Genomic DNA, 19,211 nt, shown 5'->3' on the forward strand with positions numbered 1-19,211 from the left:
TTCCAAAGTGCAACTTTTGGATTATAGCGGTTTTTCCCCCCATAATCTCCCTCCCACCCGCAACCATCCCACTCCCACTCCCTCTCCCATCCCATTCTCCATCAAGATTCATTTTCAATTATCTATATATACAAAAGATCAACTAAGAATATACCAAGTAAAAAAATTTCAACAGACTGCACCCACAAAGACACACAAAGTATAGAGTACTGTTTGAGTAGCAGTTTTACTGTTAATTCACATAGTACAGCACATTAAGGGCAGAGATCCTACATGGGAAGTAGGTGCACAGTAACTCCCATTGTTGATTTAACAATTGACACTCTTGGCCTGCACTGCAGCTCACTAGACTAATCCTCCACCTGCGGTGCTGGCACACCAAATTCTAGTCCCGGTGGGGGCACCAGATTCTGTCCCAGTTGCTCCTCTTCCAGTCCAGCTTTCTGCTGTGGCCCAGGAGTGCAGTGGAGGATGGCCCAAGTGCTTGGGCCCTGTGCCCGCATGGGAGACCAGGAGGAAGCATCTGGCTCCTGGGTTCAGATTGGCACAGTGCGCCAGCCACCACATGCCAGCTGTAGCGGCCATTTGGGGGTGAACCAATGGAAGGAAGACCTTTCTGTTTGTCTTTCTCTCTCACTGTCTAACTCTGCCTGCCAAAAAAAACAATTGACACTCTTATTTATGATGTCAGTAATCACCCGAGGATCTTGTCATGAGCTGCCAAGGCTATGGAAGCCTCTTGTGTTCATAAACTCTGACCTTATTTAGACAAGGCCATAATCAAATTCTGAGTACTGCCTTCTTTGATGGCCCGTTCTTCCCACTGGGATCTCACTCACAGAGATCTTTCATTTAGGTCATTTTTTTTTTTGCCATAGTGTCTTGGCTTTCCATGCCTGAGAAACTCTCATGGGCTTTTTAGCCAGATTCGAATGCCTTAAGGGCTGATTCTGAGGCCAGAGTGCTGTTTAGGGCATCTGCCATTCTGTGAGTGTGCTGTGTATCCCGCTTCCCTTTTAGGCACCAGTATTCCATATGGGCACCAGTTGGAGTCTCAGCTGCTCAATTTCCAATCCAGCTCCTTGCTAATATGCCTGGGAGTGTAGTGGAAGATGGCCCAAATACTTGGGCCCCTGCACCCAAGTGGGAGACCTGGAGGAAGCTCCTGGCTCCTGGCTCCTGGCTTCAGATTGGCCCAGCTCCAGCTGTTGTGGCCATTTGGAGAGTAAACCAGTGGATGGAAGACTTCTCTCTGTGTCTCCCTCCACCTCTCTCTGTAACTCTGCCTCTCAAATAAATAAATCCTAACCAAAGCTGGGAACAACCCAAGCATCCATAAATATGAAAATAAGCATGTATTACCTTTGTTTTGAAGGAAAATATTTGGACTGATTTACAGTAAAATGTGACTAGTATAAATCTTGAGGCAGAAATAAAAACCTGATATCATCCTTCTATTTTATCTGTTTATTAATTTTGATAAAGGATTTCCCTGGCCTCTTGGCCCAGGCTTAGGACAATCTAGAAGTACCAGAGATTTTAATATTCACAGGATAATCTCCACTAATAAAAGACCCAAGTCTGTGAATAAATACTTCAGCTTCCCATCACTGATTGGGATAATCCCGAGGCGCATTCTGCATCATTCTGTATACCTACTGGGTCCCTACCTGGACTCACCCAGTTACCTTTCAGCTATGTCATTCTTTGGTGCTATATTTCTAAGAAACTTTTCCTTCTCAAGAGTATGTACCAAATAACCTTCCTTATATTCCATTTTAATGGTTTTAGTTCTTTTTCTCTAAACATTTTGTATCCCTATTTAAGTGCATAATAGACATAAGGCAGTTCCTTATTTTTCTTTTTTTATTTTTGACAGGCAGAGTGGACAGTGAGAGAGAGAGAGAGAGACAGAGAGAAAGGTCTTCCTTTACCGTTGGTTCACCCTCCATTGGTGGCTGCAGCCGGCACGCTGCAGCTGGCGCACCACACTGATCCGAAGCCAGGAGCCAGGTGCTTATCCTGGTCTGCTATGCGGGCGCAGGGCCCAAGGACCTGGGCCATCCTCCACTGCACTCCAGGGCCACAGCAGAGAGCTGGACTAGAAGAGGAGCAACAGGGACAGAATCTGGCGCCCTGACTGGGACTAGAACCTGGTGTGCGGTGCCGCAGGCAGAGGAGTAGCCTATTGAGCCGTGGCACCAGCCACACTTCCTTATTTTTCCAAACAATTATCCCAGCACCTTTTATTTCTTTGTTAGTTTAACTTTTGCCACTGCTTCAAAATATTTCTTTTTTTTAAACTTTTATTTAATGAATATAAATTCCCAAAGTACGGCTTATGGATTACAATGGCTTCCCCCCCATAACGTCCCTCCCACCTGCAACCCTCCCCTTTCCCATTCCCTCTCCCCTTCCATTCACATGAGGATTCATTTTCAATCTCTTTATATACAGAAGATCAGTTTAGCATACATTAAGTAAAGATTTCAACAGTTTGCTCCCACACAGAAACATAAAGTGAAAAATAATAGATGATTTTTTAAATGATGATGAAATCAGATCAGACCTATTGTCATGTTTTATCCCAGTGAGAGTCAAGTTGGGAATTGCTAATTTCTTCTTTTTTTTTTAACAGAAGATCAGTTTAGTATACATTAAGTAAAGATTTCAACAGTTTGCACACCCATAGAACACAAAGTGAAATATACTGTTTGAGTACTCATTATAGCATTAAGCCTCAATGCACAGCACATTAAGGACAGAGATCCTACATGAGGAGTAAGTGCACAGTGACTCCTGTTGTTGACTTTACAAATTGACACTCCTGTTTATGGCATCAGTAATCTCCCTATGCACCAGTCATGAGTTTCCAAGGCTATGGAAGCCCCTTGAGTTCTCCGATTCTTATCTTGTTTAGACAAGGTCATAGTCAAAGTGGAGGTTCTCTCTTCCCTTCAGAGAAAGGTACCTCCTTCTTTGAAGACCTGTTCTTTCCACTGGGATCTCACTCACAGAGATCTTTCATTTAGGTTTGGTGTGTGTTTGTGGTTTTTTTTTTTTTTTTTTTTGCCAGAGTGTCTTGGCTTTCCATGCCTGAAATACTCTCATGGGCTTTTCAGCCAGATCGGAATGCCTTTAGGGCTGATTCTGAGGCCAGAGTGCTGTTTAGGACATCCGCCATTCTATGAGTCTGCTGAGTATCTCGCTTCCCATGTTGGATCACTCTCCCCTTTATTTATTCTATCGGTTAGTATTAGCAGGTAATAGACTTGTTTATGTGCTCCCTTTGACTCTTAGTCCTTTCATTATGATCAATTGTGAACTGAAATTGATCACTTGGACTAGTGAGATGGCATTGGTACATGCCACCTTGATGGGATTGAATTGGAGTCCCCTGGTATGTTTCTAACTCTACCATTTGGGGCAAGTCAGCTTGAGCATGTCCCAAATTGTACATCTCTTCCCTCTCTTATCCCCACTCTTATGTTTAACAGGGATCACATTTCAGTTAAATTTCAACACTTAAGAATAACTGTGTATTAATTACAGAATTAAACCAGTCATATTAAGTAGAACAGACAAAAAACTACTAAGAGGGATAATGTATTAAGCTGTTCATTAACAGTCAGGGCTATGTTGATCAAGTCACCGTTGGAAAAAAAAGAAAAAAGAAAGAAAAAATATTTCAATTAGCTTATCAGCATTTCTCTGTATGTGGGTTTGACAATTTTCTGGTTCATTTCTCTACGTTTATTTTGGTACAATACTATTTTACCATTGTAGTTTTACAATGGCTTTAATCTGTTAGTGAAAGTTCCCCAAATTATTGTTCTATTGAAAGACTTCACTGGGTGTACTTTACAGATGAAGCCAAACATTTTTGTAAAGTGAAGTGACACCCAATTTAGAAGAGATATTCAGTTTGTTACAGGCTCTCAAGATTTGAAAATCTCCCAGTAAAGCTCATGGTGCACCATCTTATGGAAAGATCCACAGACAGATTCTTAATTGGGGGAACCTTAGGTTTATATTTCAAAGTCCTTAAAGAGGGCAGGAGTGCACGGTTATGTATAAAATGATTCAGCAGCAGAAAAAGTTGCCAGGTTTTGCAAGTCAAATCTCTTTTTTTTTTCAACTCAAAACAGTAATGTTGTCTAATGATAATAACTAAACTATGAGTAGATGCAGATGGGCAATCTAAAACAAACATCGCTCTCCAAAAAGGAAACTAATTAAAGTAAACCTTTTTAAAAAGATTTTATTTGTTTGTTTGAGAGGTAAAGTCACAGAAAGAGGGAGAGACAGAGAGAAAGATCTTCCATCTGTTGGTTCACTCCCCAAATGGCTGGAGCTGGGTCAGGCCAAAGCCAGGAGCCAGGAGTTTCTTCCGGGTCTCCCATGTGGGTGCAGGGACCCAGGGACTTGGGCCATCTTCTACTGCTTTCTCAGGCCATAGCAGAGAGCTGGATCGGAACCGGTGTCCTTAGGGGGTGCCCACACAGCAGGTGGAGGCTTAGCCTGCTATGCCAGAGCACCAGCGCCTAAGGTAAACATTTTAAACTGTCCTGTCTTATCTATTTTCCACACTTCCTAGCCTCACTCTCCCTCCTCCCACATGCTTCCCACCCCACCACACCCTCACCAAGCTGGGCCAATCTGAGACTCCACCAGCAAGGCTGTTAGGGTAAATTCTGGGATGTTACTTTCTGGGCAGTGAAAAGGAGAGGAGTGGGCATTTGCGTATATAGAATATGAAGAAACAAGTCCCTAAAAGCTCCAGCAGAAATCACGGCAAGGCAAACACAAACAACAAAATAATAAGACTCCTTTGGTCTTATTGCTAAATAGGAAATGAAAATAGAGGGGCGGGTAGTAGCTTAAGGTAGCCCTGGTGAAGGCGGGAATGAGGAGAAAGGGAGCTCCGCCCACACCCACACCCCCACCCTTCTGCCGCACTGCAGGTGTGAATGGTAATTGGGACTCTGAGCTCACAGTGACGTGGCCCTTGCGAGGTCTAGAGCGGAGCTGAATTTTTCTCTCCTCCTAGTTGCGGACTAGCAGTCGTTTGTGGCAGTGCGGCTTCTCATTGTTGCCCTGAAAGCCAGCGAGCCAGTTGCCCGGGGAAGGAGGAAAGTGGTGAAAGCTGACACCGATCCTTGGCAGGTTGGTGAGTGCAGTCGGGGGGGCAGGGGTGGTTCCGCTGGTTCCGCTGTCCCATCCCCAACGCCCACCCATTTGGTGCTAGAAATGAAGGGCTTGGGAAGTGAAGAGGGACCCGCGATCCCGCGATCCCGCGATCGAGAATGCGTACGCGTTGGCGTCTTTTAGGAGGCGGGCGACTGGACAAAGTCTGTTAGAGGCAGACGGGAGGAGGTAGCAAGAAAGCGGCAGAATTCCTTCAGGGCCGCGGGTGAGTGGGAGGCCGCAACTGGAGACCTGGGGATGAGGAGGGCGGACCCTGTCACGGTTGCAGGCCTGTATTGTCGGTATCTTTTATTCTTTGGGAGTCAGAAATGATGGACTGCAGGGGGCGGGGAGGGTAGTTGCTTCAGAGCTGGGAGATTAGATCTGAGAAGCCGCGGAGCAGACTGAGGGTTACGGGCAGCCGCTAGAAACTGTTTCTGGTCCCTGCGGATCAGTGATCAGTGTAAACGTGGACACTGCTTGTAGACTCTGGGATCAGAATGGTAACGCGCTCTGATTGCAGCGGATCCTGGTTTATATCCACAAGACCTCTTCTCCCATCGTCCATCTTGATGCATAAAATGGTGGGCAAGGGAGCAGAGTGCTCTGGAGAGAGGGCAGTGGGTCCCATAGAGGCCTAACGAATATCCAGGTTGAAATCCTTTGTAAATAAACCACGACTCCACCCAGAAAGCTCTTCTGACTCCTCCGCCACACAAGTTGTCCATCTGCTTTCACTAAAATTAAAAAAAAAAAAAATTGCCAATTTGATGGGATGAGACAGTGAAAAATAGGAAGCCTCAAAAAGAGGTTAAAATTGTTTGTAAATAATTATTTTTGATTGCACTATTTCTGGACGGCGAAGTAGCCTGTTACACGTTGGGAAAAGAAACCCCAAGATAGGATGGAGGAGAAACAGAAGTTGGTCATATTTGATTAGGAAAGTCCCAATTCAACAATGGAACAGATGCTCCCAATACCAGTCCTTTGATCAAGTGATCAGTCCTGACCATTATCGCATATCTATCTGCAGGGCTTCAGATCCATTGGCGCAGCAGATTTCAAGACAGAAAAACTGCCTGTGGTCACTGCAGGTAGGGACTTGCCTGGGACTCTCGGGTGTACGGATCAAAATAAAACCTGGGGGACGCAGTCTTCCTGCTTGAGTCAAGTGCAGGAGTAACCTAGTGGAGTCTGAGCAAAACAGCAAGCCAGTGGCTGCTGATGGGCTAAGAGAACAAAGGAGTGAGTTCTGGGGTGTACCTGGAGAGCTTACCCGGATCCCTGAGAGCTGAGGTATGGTCTCTCAACTGCTGCCCCGCCTACCACCCTGTCCTACATTTTGGTGGGAGTGGCCTGGGGAAGGATTTTCAGGGAAAATGGTGGGCTTTGAAGCAGGGCCAGGACTGGGGCGCCCCCTAGAAGGATCAAGAAGTCTCTCAGGTGGGAAAACCTTTGGCGGACGGAGTTCTGAATATTATTGCTGACTGTTCAATCCCTCTCCTTGCTGTTTATGTCCTAGGAAGAAGAAACAGGAAAAAAATCCTTAACATGGAAAACGTTCCCAAGCAAAACAAGGTCGGAGAGCAGGCCGCAGTGAAGAATGAGGAGGAAGCCCGTCCTTTAGAAGGCGGGGAAGGCCAGCAGCCTGGAGGCAATATCAGAGGGGGTTGGGTTCCACCTGTCCAGGATTTTGGAGAAGATATGCCGGATAGGCTTGCCAATAACATGGATTTGATAGATGGAGAAGCAGATGACATGGAACGGTTCATGGAGGAGATGAGAGAGCTAAGGAGGAAAATTAGGGAGCTTCAGTTGAGGTATAGTCTGCGCATCCTTATAGGGGACCCCCCTCACCATGATCATCATGATGAGTTTTGCCTCATGCCCTGAATCCTGAGGTTAACGATAACAAACCCCCTGCTTTCCAAACTAGCATTTTCTTGATGTAAGCTTAACAGTGAATCTTTTGGTGTTCTCTTGCCACTTGCTGATTGGAGATTTCCTTTGACCTGGTCTGTAACTGTTTCTGTCAGCAGGGGTGTGTCATCAACTTGCATGGAAAGATGTTTATCTCACATCATAAAGTTAATAAAGCATTTAAAAAGCAATTATGGACATTTTATCTCATTTAAAAACACACATCTACACTATATATAATACAGGAGTGGGTTTTTGGTCTAGCAGATGAGACTTCACTTGGGACATCCTGGTTCAAGTCCCCACCACTTTCCAATTCCAGTCTCCTGCTAATGTGCACAGTAGGAGGAAGCAAGCACGGTTGAAGTAGTTGTGTCCTTGACACCCACGTGGGAGACCTGAGTTGAGTTTCTGATTCATGGCTTTGGCCTGGCCCATCCCTGGCTATTGCAGGTATTTGGGGAGTTAAGTGAACTAAGGGATACAAAATCTCTCTCTGTCTCTCTGCCTTTCAGATGAATAAATATATTTTTGAAAATAATATACTATATAGTATATTGTATAAACCAAGATGTGTTTTTCTCTAAGTAGCATAGTTATTGATACTTTTTACTTTTTTTCTTGATTATCTATTTTTTCTGACTTTAAAAAAACAAATACATACATTTTATATGTGTTGGAGAAAACATAAGAAGCAACAAACTTGCCAATCAACTTATGAAGAGAATGGGAACAATTAATAAATACATAAAATAATTTAAATACATATAAACCTCATATTATCTCTGGATCTTTTATTTAGAAGCACAAACCTGGTAGTTACTACAGATACATTTCTGTAAAGTCAGCCTGTTCATTTATAAAATGAAGGTAACATGCCTTACAAGGCTGCTGTGGAAATCAAATATAATGATGGAATCCTGGTTGGCTCTAACCACACATGCAGAACCCCAACACTCTACATGCCCTTCATTTGCAGGCATGGGTCCAAAGTGCGCATATAAGCAAATCCAATGACTGCCAGGTAAATAATACTTTTCTATTCTGCTCTCTCTCCATTCTCTGGGTAATGACATAACTGTGGAGCATACTTTCCTCTTCTGCTGGGTTCCCTCTTTTGTCCTCCACTAGTGCAGATGTGCTGGGCCTCTACAGATGACAAACACCCACCTATTTCTCTAGAACTCCAGTAGTCTGAAAACCCATTTTGCCCTTTCAGTATTGTTAAGAATGTCTGTATCTGTTTTAGATTTATACTTCAGCCAGGCATATGCTTCACCAGTGCTGCTTGGGGATACAAACAATCCTTCATGGTTTTCTCACATGTTCTTCCTCTTGCCATTCCCCTAGACAAACCTGAGTGATACTGGTGATATGGTGCTTGGAAGTGGACTAGCCTTTTCATTCTGGTGAATATGGCCCATTCCCTTTGTCCATTTTCGCTGCAGACATTGCTACAGATTTTCCTCCATACATAGGAGTTGCAGGGATAGCTCCGTGCTCCCAAGACTGTTCTGGTCTGCAGCATCCTCATTCCAACAAGTCCTCAGACTAACTTATATGGATCCAGAGCAGCTCCTCTATTCCTTGCCTTTGAGATTTGTTGTACCAAATCAACTTCTAAACACAGCTATGGGGGTTGGGGAGAGAGAATGGCTGGTACTGGATACTTGGTAAATTGAACATTTGTGCTAGAAAATTTTCCACTATCATCGGTGTTCTTCACTAGATTGTGCTCTTCTATTTTTTTTTTAAGATTTATTTACTTATTTGAAAAGCAGAGTTACAGAGAGGCAGAGATGGGGCGGGGGGTGTCTTCCATCCGCTGGTTCACTCCTCAAACGGCTGCAAAGGCTGGAGCTGTGCCGATCTGAAGCCAGGAGCCTGGAGCTCCATTCGGGTTTCCCATGTGGGTGCAGGGGCCTAAGGACTTAGATCATCTTCTACTGCTTTCTCAGGTCATAGCAGAGGGCTGGATTGGAAGTGGAGCAGCCAGGACTTGAACCGGCGCCCATATGGGATGCCGGTACTGCAGGCGGTGGCTTTACCCACTACGGCACAGACGGCCCCAATTTGTGTTCCTCTTATAGATGAGATTTTGTTCCATTTATCTTGGTACTCTTAGCATTTAGCACTGAACCTTGTAACTTGTACGATACAGCAGCTAATTGTAGTTGAGGAAAACTTGCTGAAACCTGAACCCAAGTTTGCCTCTGGTCACTTATGAGCAGGTAATTTTGTTTCTTTACAAACTTTAGTTTTCAATTTAAAAGATATCACAGAAGAAGCAGCATTATACACAAATTTCAACACAGATACTTACAACATTATGTATGTTCAGATTTGTCAACATAAGCTATGCAGACAATTTACATTGGAATTGCCTGAAGAACAGGCTAAGAATTTTTTAAAAAACTGTTTTAATCCACATACTGTGCATTTTGGACAATCAAACTTCTTGTCTTAAATAAATTACAATGGAAATCCAAGATTTAGTTCAAGTTCAGGTACATCCTTCCTCATCCCATGTTATATAGAGATGATGATGATAGATTAGTGATACATAGATACATAGATAGATACATAGATATAGATAGACAAGCTAGGATTTGTGAAAGCACTTTGAAGGCCTTCATTATTTTTATTCATTGGGCTTTTTTTTTAACTAGACTGTGCCCTTCTTAAAGAGAAAATTGTCTTTATTTTATGCCATTATCTTTAGTGTATATGTTTGCAGCCGTAGGTATAGCTCTGAATGACCTGAGGAAATTAAAGTGGAGCTCATGACTGACTTCCAACCAATGAAATCCGACTCACTCAGAGGAGGAACTAAGAAATCATCACCGTGTAAAAAGGTTCCCTGATGATTCTAATGCATGTGTTGTGTTAGTCAGCTATTTTTTAAGATTTACTTATTTATTTGAAAGTCAGAGTTACACACACACACACACACACACAGAGAGAGAGAGAGAGAGAGAGAGAGGTCTTCCATCCTCTGGTTTACTCTCCAGATGGTCACAATGGCCGCAGCTGAGCTGATCTGAAGCCAGGAGCCAGGAGATTCTTCCGCATTTCCCATGTGGCTGCAGGGACCCAAGGACTTGGGCCATCTTCCACTGCTTGCTTTTCCCATAGTAGTGAGCTGGATCAGAAGTGGAGCAGCTGGGGCTCGAAATGGAGTCCACATGGGATGTTGGCACTGCAGGCGGCAGCTTTACCTGATATGCCACAGCACCAGCCCCAGTGTTAGCTTTTTATCACTACAATAAAATACCTAATTCATATGTTGCACTTAACTGAACTCCACATGCAGAACAAAACTAAAGGAAAAATGGTATATTTGCAATGTTGCTGTTTGTATCACAATAAAGACCAACAATTAATTTCAATAACATTTTTAAATCTATAATTGTGATGTCAAGTCATAAATGTGCTGTTTGTCAAAAGGCTGGCTAAGTAAACATTAGAACTAAAATATTGGGGCTGGCATTGTGGCACAGCAAGTTAAACTGCTGCTTGCCACACCAGTATCTTATATCAGAGTGCTTGTTCCAGCTCCAGCTACACTGCTTCTGACCTAGATCCCTGCTAATGGGTCTGGGAAGGCAGTGGAAAGCAGCTCAAGCACTTTGGGCCCCTGCCACCCATGTGGGAGACACTGATGGAGTGCCTGGCTCCTAACTTCAGCCTGGCCTAGCCTTGGCTGTTGAGGGTATTTGAGGAGTGAACCAACAGATGGAAGATCCCTTTCTGTGTCACTCTGCTTCTCAAACAAATAATTCTTTTTTTAAATAATTAAAATATTATTTTAGAATTTCTAATCTAATAAGGTGGTATACAATCATTTCTCCTTTTCCCCACCAAATACAAATATAAATCCTAGAACTAGTACAAAAGGCAAAACTTGAGAGATGGTAAGGGAAAGAAAAACCCATTTTGGGACCCCAGTGCTGTAGGGGTTCTAATGTTGGTGTTGCAGGAGCAGTGGCAGGAGGCGACTATGATTCCGGGCCCTCAGGTGTGTGTCCTGATCCCGAGAAATGTGGCAGATTTCTTCTTTTTGCTGGGTTCCTCAGGAGGAGCCCAGCTCCGTTACTTACAGAGCATTGTGTTACCGCTCTTCTGTGTTGCAGCTCTATGTTACAGCTTTCCCTCTCTGCCAGGTTTGCAGAGCACTGCTGCCTTCTGGGTTATAGCTTCTTTTCTCTGTCAGTTTCTTTCTCTTAGGACCACAAAGAATGGGGCACACAGGTAAGGAAGGAGTGAGCAAAGCAAAGGACATTTATTGAAAGAAGCAGACAAAGCTCTTCAGCAACCGGAGGGCTTTGCCCTGCAGTGGGTTGCTGCCTCCCAAGAATGGCTGGCTATGACTTTTATGTTAATAAAGCAGGAAGTTCTTCCTGATTGGTTAAGGTGTATGCTAGTGAGGTATTCTATGTGAATCAATCCGGGAAGTGACATTAGAGTGCTCAATCAAGTTTGTTCAACACATGAATCATCTGAAAATTTCATTGTATGTATTTCTCCCTGCTCTCCTCTCTCAGGTCTCCAGGAGGGTTACATCATATATGTTTCTTCCTTTCCTCTCCAGGGGCCCCTAAAGTCTCTATCACCAGGAGGAAATGCAGAGTATATAAGCAGAGTACTTGACCTATCCCCAACAAACAGAAGGTAATCTAGGCCCAGAATTTCCTGTTCCCTCAACCTAGCATAAAAAGTACTGCAGGTAGGCTTATTCCTCCTTTGTATTGACAAAGAGACCGTGCACATAAAGACACTACAAAAATGGACTCTGTTAAAACAAGCAGCCTAATCCTGAAGCATCTTTGTCCCCACAAACCTGAGACCCTGTCCACCACTGAGAGATAGCATTCGCCATGAAAACAACAAAGAAACAAAATATTGAAGAAAGTAATATTGTGGGGAATCATAGAAATCCATGAAGAAGTTTCAGAAACAAAGGGAAACATTAAGGTGGCATGTACCAATGCCATTTTACTTGTTAAAGTGATCAGTTTAAGTTCATAATTGATCATAAAGATAGGATTAAGTGTCAAAGGGATCACATAAACATGACCGGTGTCTGCTAGTAATAACTGATAGAATTAAAAAGGAGAGAATGATCCAACATGGGAAGCGGGATACACAGCAGACTCATAGAATGGCAGATGCCCTAAACAGTACTCTGGCCTCAGAATCAGCCCTTAAGGCATTCAGATCTGGCTAAAATCCCATTAGAGTTTCTCAGGCGTGGAACACTAAAACACTCTGCAAAAAAAATGACCTATATGAAACATCTCAGTAAGTGAGATCCCAGCGGAAAGAACGGGCCATCAAAGAAGGAGGTACCTTTCTCTGAAGGGAGGAGAGGACTTCCACTTTGATTATAGCTTTGTCTAAATAAGGTCAGAGTTTGTAAACTCAAGAGTCTTACATAGCCTTGGCAGCTCATGACAAGAGCCTTGGGTGATCACTGACATCATAAATAAGAGTGTCAATTGTTAAATCAACAACAGGAGTCACTGCACACTTACTCCCCACGTAGGACCTCTGTCCTTAATGTGTTGTACTTTGCGAATTAACGGTAAAACTAGTACTCAAACAGTGCTTAATACTTTGTGTATCTGTGTGCAAACTGTTGAAATCTTAATTAGTATATGCTAAGTTGATCTTCCACATATAAAGATAATTGAAAATGAATCTTAATGAAGAATGGGATGGGAGAGGGAGTAGGAGATGGATGGTTTGTGGGTGGGAGGGTGGGCATGGGGGTGGGGGAACCGCAATAATCCAGAAGTTTTACTTTCAAAATTTATATTTATTAAATAAAAGTTTAAAAAAGAAACAAAGGGAACATCAAAAAAAAAGCAACAACTAAAATGGTAGGAAATGTTGCAGTATCTTTCTTGCCCTTGTCTCACTCACTCCCTAGCATAGTCAAGAGGAAGTCACCCAATCTCTGGTGTTCCTCCCTCAGGATGGAAGGAAGAGAATGTAACTTGTCTGCAAAGCTCTGGCTTATCTACCTCAGGGGCTATCTAAAGCAGGGGTAGGGAACATCGGCTGCTGGCTGGATAAAGCCAGGGAAATCATGTGGTCTGGCCTTGCCAAGGCAACAGCAAGAGGGACTCAAAATTCAATAAATCTAGAGCAGGCTAATTTGTAAGTTGATCGCATTGTATGGCCAGAAAATGATGTTATAAATATCCAAATGGCCCTTGGCAGAGAAAAGGCTCCCCATCCCCTGGAGAATGGGTATCTGTCTCATCTGACTCAGAGCACTGAGGGGGAGGGTGACATAATTTGAGTAGCAGGCTGGAAGCCACTTAAAGCAGTGGCAGGCCTCCTGGTGCATGAAAGCTGCAGGGTGATTACCAAAAGTGCCTAGGGGCCGGAGATTATGGGCATAAGATATACAATGGAAGCTTGGAAATGAATCAAGTATAAAACCATTAGGAAAGTAAGAAAAAAATTAAAGTATCCATTTATATAGGGGAATTTGGTGAGGGAGAGGGAATCACACACACAGGCCCTAAGGAAGACACCTTCCCAGAAAAGGCCATAGGCGACGTGAGCCTTCATGCTGAATGCATTTCCCTGGACTGAACCAATCTGCAGAGATTGAAAAAAGTGACTGTTTTCTCAAATGCCCAGGTCCCAACAAAATGTTACAAGGTATGCAAATAAACAGGAACAAAAGAACAAAAAATAACCCCCCCCCTCCCAAACAAAAACCTAAAAGAAGCACAGGCTTTGAGCTTACTTGAGTTTAAAACACTTTTCGGGGCTTGTGCTGTGGCATAACGGGTAAAGCCGCTGCCTGTAGTGCCGACATCCCATATGGGCACCGGTTTGAGTCCTGGCTGCTCCACTTCCAATCCAGCTCTCTGCTATGGCCTGGGAAAGCAGAGGAAGACGGCCTGTGACAGGGTGGCTTTAAGTTTAAGGTTTTCCCACAGGGCATAGCCTGCCCGGGTAGTTGTAGGTTATCTTGCTTGGTTGCTTCGGAGCAGGGATTGTTCCTTCGAGAGAAACAAATTATAGATATCAGTCTGCTCATCTGGCTATAGCCAGCATATTTCTGGCTCGTGTAATTCTGCTTGCTTGATAATGGTCAAGGCCATCAAAATGTAGTTTCTGCCTTTAAACCCCCCCTCCACTGCAACTCGGGGCTGTCTTCTCCAGAATTGCTCTGTGAGAGGGCAGTCACCAGCTGGCTAATAAAGACTCCTGATTTGACCTCGAAAGTCTTGCTATGTTTGTATTCTGTGCACCCCAAAACAGGCCCAAGAGCTTGGGCCCCTGCCACTGCGTGGAAGACCAGGATGGAGTTCTGAGATCCTGGGATCAGCCTGGCTCAGCCCCAGCCATTGTGGCCATTTGGGGAGTGACCTGGTGGATGGAAAATCAAGATCTCTCTCTCTCTCTTTCTCTCTCTGTCACCCTCTCTCTGTCACTAGCTTGCTCTTTCCAATGAATGAGTGAAATAAATAAATAAAATGTTTTGTAAATTATAGTTCTTTTAAAACATTTGAGTCTGTGGAACAAAAATAATAACAATTAAGATAAGTAAACAGAGCCTAAGGGACTAATGGAACACCATGAAGTGAAATATATATATATATATATATATATATATATATATAAAATGGGCATCCCAGAAGGGCAATAAGAGAGAAAGAGGGAACTAGTAGAAGAAATAATGACCATAGTTGTCCAAAATTTGAGGAAAGACATCTAAATATAAAAAGAAGCTGAATGAATTTTCAGTAGCATAATTCCAAAGATAATCACACTGAGATACACTATAATCAAACTAACAAAATTAAAGGCAGAGAGAAAATTTAAAGTAACAAAACAAAGTCATATTAACATGTACAAGGGATCCTTAATAGCATTATCAGTAGATATTTCAGCTAAAACCTCAAAGGTCAGAGGCAGTGGGGTGAAATATTTACAGTGTAGAAAATTTTTTTAAAAACTTTCAGCTAAAAAAAAAAAATTCCTTCCAAAACAAGGGAAAGCAGAAAGTATGGCACAGCAGGTTAAGCTGCTGCCTGGGACATCCACTTCCCATATTGGAGTGCTGATTTGATTCCTGGCTGCTCCATATCCACTTCAGGTTCCTACTAATGCTCGTGGGAAAGCAGTAGAGGATGGTTGAAGAGCTTGGGTCCCTTCCACCCACGTGAGGCACCTGGATGGCTTAACTGGCTCCTGGTTTTGGCTTGGCCCAGCCTTCTCCATTGCACCATTTGGGGAGTGAACCAACAGATGGAAGAATCTCTCTCTCTCTCTCTCTCTCTCTCTCTGTCTCTCTCTCTCCTTTTTAAGTTGAAGAAAATAAATAAGTAAACATTTTGAAATGAGGGAAAAATTAAGACATTCACAAATAAACAAGAACTGAGGGAGTTCATTATCACAAGAAATCCTAAAAGGAGTCCTTTGAGTAGAATTGAAAGGATGATAGTCAACAGCTGTAAGCCATACAAAAGTATAAAACTCTACAGTAAAAGCAAATATATGGAAAAATATGGAAACCTGCATTACCACAATTTGGCTCATAACTCTGTTTTCAAGTTTTATTATTTTATAAGATAAAAAGACAAAAGGATAAAAGTAAATGTAAATATATTCTAATGGATACACAATATAAAAAATGTAATTGTGACATAAAATACAAAAAGAGAGGTTGAAGCTGAAAGAAACAGAGTTGTGCACAACACTAAAATTAATTTATTAGTTTAAAATAGGTTGTTATAACTGTTGGAAGTTATACTTACCACCCCATGGTAACCACTGAGAAATATCAATGGCATATATTCAAAAAGAAATGAGAAGTAAATCAAAACATGGCACTACAAAAAAATCAACTGAGAGGCTGGCGCTGTGACCTAGTGATCTAACCCTCTGCCTGAGGCTCCGGCATCCCATATGGGCGCTGATTCATGTCCTGGCTGCTCCTCTTCCAATCCAGCTCTCTGCTATGGCCTGGGAAAGCAGTAGAAGACGGCCTAAGTCCTTGGGCCCCTGCACCCATGTGGGAGATCTTAAAGAAGCTCCTGGCTCCTGGTTTCGGCCTGGCCCAGCTCTGGCCATTTTGGCCATTTGTGGAGTGAACCAACTTCTCTGTCTGTAACTCTACCTCTCAAATAAATAAAATAAAACTGGACCTAACTATATGCTGTATACAACAAACTACACTTTAATCTAAGGACACGCTTTGAAAGGGAAAGGATGGAGTTCATGCAGGAGCTGAGGGAAGGAAGCAACGCTGTCGGATCCGGCCGCCCTGCAGGAGTCTGAGGAATAACTCTCACCAGGTGGCTGCCATTCTGTCGTCATGAGTAAAGAAGACCCCAACAAGCCAAGGCAAAATGTCCTCCTATGCCTTCTTCGTTCAGACGGGCCGGAACAGCACAAGAAGAAACACCCAGACTCTTCGGTCAATTTCGCAGAATTCTCCAAGAAATGCTGGAAGAGATGGAAGACCATGTATGCAAAGGAGAAGTCCAAGTTTGAAAAAATGGAAAAAAGTGATAAAGCTTGTTATGACAGGGAAATGAAAAATTAATTTCCTCCCAAAGGGGATAAGAAAGGAAAGGAAAAGGATCCCAATGCTCCTAAAAGACCACCATCTGCCTTCTTTCTGTGTTGCTCTGAACATCGCCCAAAGATCAAAAGTGAACACCCCGGCCTGTCCATTGGGGACACTGCAAAAAAAAATCGGTGAGATGTGGTCTGAACAGTCAGCCAAAGATAAACAACCATGAGAACAGAAAGCAGCTAAGCTAAAGGACAAATATGAAAAGGACATTGCTGCACACCATGCCAAGGGCAAAAGTGAAGCGGGAAAGAGGGCCCTGGTAGGCCTACAGGCTCAAAGAAGAAGAATGAACCTGAAGATGAGGAGGAAGAAGAGGAAGAGGAAGAAGATGGAGATGATGAGGAAGAGGATGAAGATGAAGAATAAATGGCTATCCTGTAATGATACGTGTGGAGTGTGCGTGTGTGCTCAGGCAGTTGTTTTGCTAAGAATGTGAATTCAAGTGCAGCTCAATATTAGCTTCAGTATAAAAAGCTGTACAGATTTTTGTATAGCTGATAAGATTCTTTGCAGATAAAACACTTTTTTTAAAAATACAGGTTGTAGCTTTTTGAGGGGCTACTACATACAGTAAGATTTTAAAGCTGCTGATGTTGAATGTTCCTAAATATTTAATGGTTTCATTAATTTCTTGACTTGTGTATGGTAGCACAGCAAAGTTGTAGGATTAGTATCATTAGTAAATTTGTTTTTTTTTACGATGTTGCATTCTGTTTTTTTTAATTTTTGTAATAAAATTATGTACATTAAAAAAAAAGAAAGAGAAAAGATGGAAAAAGATATTGCAGTGTTCATGGATTGGAAAGCATAATATTGTGAAGATGAAATGTTACCCAAAGACAACCTCTATTAAAACCACAATGGCACTCTAGGCAACTAAAATTCTAAGGAGTCTAAAAGGACCCCAAATATTCAAAATAATCTGAAAAATGAATAACAAAGTTGGCAGATTTACACTTCTTGGTACCAAACTTACTTCAAAGCTATGGTAATCAACAAAATATGCCTCTGGCATAAAGACTGACATACAAAGTCAAGACAATAGAATAGAGAGCCCAGAAATAAATTCTCATGTGAAGTGTTAAGTATTTTCAACAAGGTTTCCAAGACTATTTAGTAGGAGAAAAGACAGTATTTTCAGCAAACGGGACTGGGAAAACTGATAAATAGAACAACAAAGATAGACATTTACCTTACACCATATACAAAATTAATCAGAATGTATCAAAAACTTGAACACAGAGTTAAAAGTATAAAACTTGTAGGAGAAAATACAGGAAAAAAATCTTCATGACATTGGATTTGGAAATGATTCCTTGGATAAGACACTAAAGTCACAAGCAACAAAAGAAAAAAATCAAACTGGACTACATCGGAATTTCATACTGAAGTGTGTTGGGGCAGGCATTTGGCACATCTTAATCAAAGATGCCACTGGGATGCCATATCCGGTATCTGAGTGCTTGGGTTGGAGTCTTAGCTCTACTTCTGATTTCTGCTTCCTGTTAATGAAAACCCTGCGCGGCAGAAGGTGACAGTTCAAGCATGTGAATCCCTGACAACCATGTGAGAGACCCAGAATGAATCCCAGGCTCCTTGCTTCTGTCTGGCTCTTCCCTGGCTATTGAAGAAATTTGAGGAGTGAACTAGCAGATGGAAAATCTCTGTCTGCCTTTCAGACATTAAATAAATAAATAAATCTTTTGTGTACCAAGGGACACAATCAACAGTCAGAGAATGTAAATGTAAATCATATATCTTATGAGGAATTAATATCCAAAATATATTAAAAACTACTACAACTCCAACAAAAAAACTTAAAATGGCAAAGGACTTGAATAGAAATTTCTCAAAAAGAGATATATAAATGTCCAATAAATATTTGAAAAGATGTTCAACATCATGAATCACTAAAAGGCATGCATGTCCAAATCCCTGGAGCATATGGTTGCTACCTTGTACTCAAAAAAGAGACCTTGAAAATGTGATTAAGTACAGGATTTTGAGATGAGAAGATTAATCTGGATTATCTCAGTGGGTCCTTAATACAATCACATGAATTCTTATAAGAGAAAAACAGGGAAATTTGACATTGAAGTGACAGAAAGCGATATGATGATGGAAGCAGAGATATATTTGAAGATACCAAGCTGCTGGAGGAATGGGACAAAACCAAGGAACCCAATGAATTCAGCTTTAGAAGTCACAAAAAGTAAGAAAATGGATTATCTCCTAAAGCCTCCAGGGGAAGCAGAGTCCTTTTGACTCAGTTATAGCCCTATGAAATTATTTCAACTTTTAAATCCCCAGTATTGTAAGAGAATAAATTTCTGCTGGTTTAATCCACTAAATTAGTGACAATTGTTACAGTAGCCATAAAGAATTAATATAAATAGTACACGTGTACATTTGTCTGTAACTATTCCTTCTGCTTGATTTAAAAGAGAACTCCATAAACCAATAACCATAACATAATGTTTGTGGACTAAAAACACAA

General features: G+C 42.2%; 1 protein-coding gene and 1 pseudogene across 3 annotated transcripts; both read left to right on the plus strand.

Moving 5' to 3' along the window:
• The first annotated feature begins 5,027 nt into the window (after positions 1-5,027).
• On the plus strand, positions 5,028-7,298 carry BEX5 (brain expressed X-linked 5). 3 transcript variants are annotated; one of them, XM_008273098.4, is made up of 3 exons: positions 5,028-5,166; positions 6,221-6,281; positions 6,710-7,298. In XM_008273098.4, exon 3 carries the CDS (start codon positions 6,739-6,741, stop codon positions 7,078-7,080), a length of 342 nt encoding a protein of 113 aa, XP_008271320.1. In that variant the 5' UTR covers positions 5,028-5,166; positions 6,221-6,281; positions 6,710-6,738; the 3' UTR covers positions 7,081-7,298. The 3 variants fall into 3 exon arrangements, with proteins under 3 accessions (XP_008271320.1, XP_008271321.1, XP_002720400.1); XM_008273099.4 differs by having other exon boundaries at positions 5,033-5,170; XM_002720354.4 differs by lacking the exon at positions 5,028-5,166 and adding an exon at positions 5,287-5,413.
• Positions 7,299-16,600: 9,302 nt separating this feature from the next.
• Positions 16,601-17,156, plus strand: LOC127484899 (high mobility group protein B2 pseudogene; annotated as a pseudogene).
• Positions 17,157-19,211: the final 2,055 nt, after the last annotated feature.

This window comes from Oryctolagus cuniculus, chromosome X (genome assembly GCF_964237555.1).
Source record: "Oryctolagus cuniculus chromosome X, mOryCun1.1, whole genome shotgun sequence".
NCBI lineage: Eukaryota > Metazoa > Chordata > Mammalia > Lagomorpha > Leporidae > Oryctolagus > Oryctolagus cuniculus.

Excerpts from the sequence above, each read along its gene's own strand:
- BEX5 (XM_008273098.4), top strand. The coding sequence starts at position 6,739 with ATGGAAAACGTTCCCAAGCAAAACAAGGTCGGAGAGCAGGCCGCAGTG.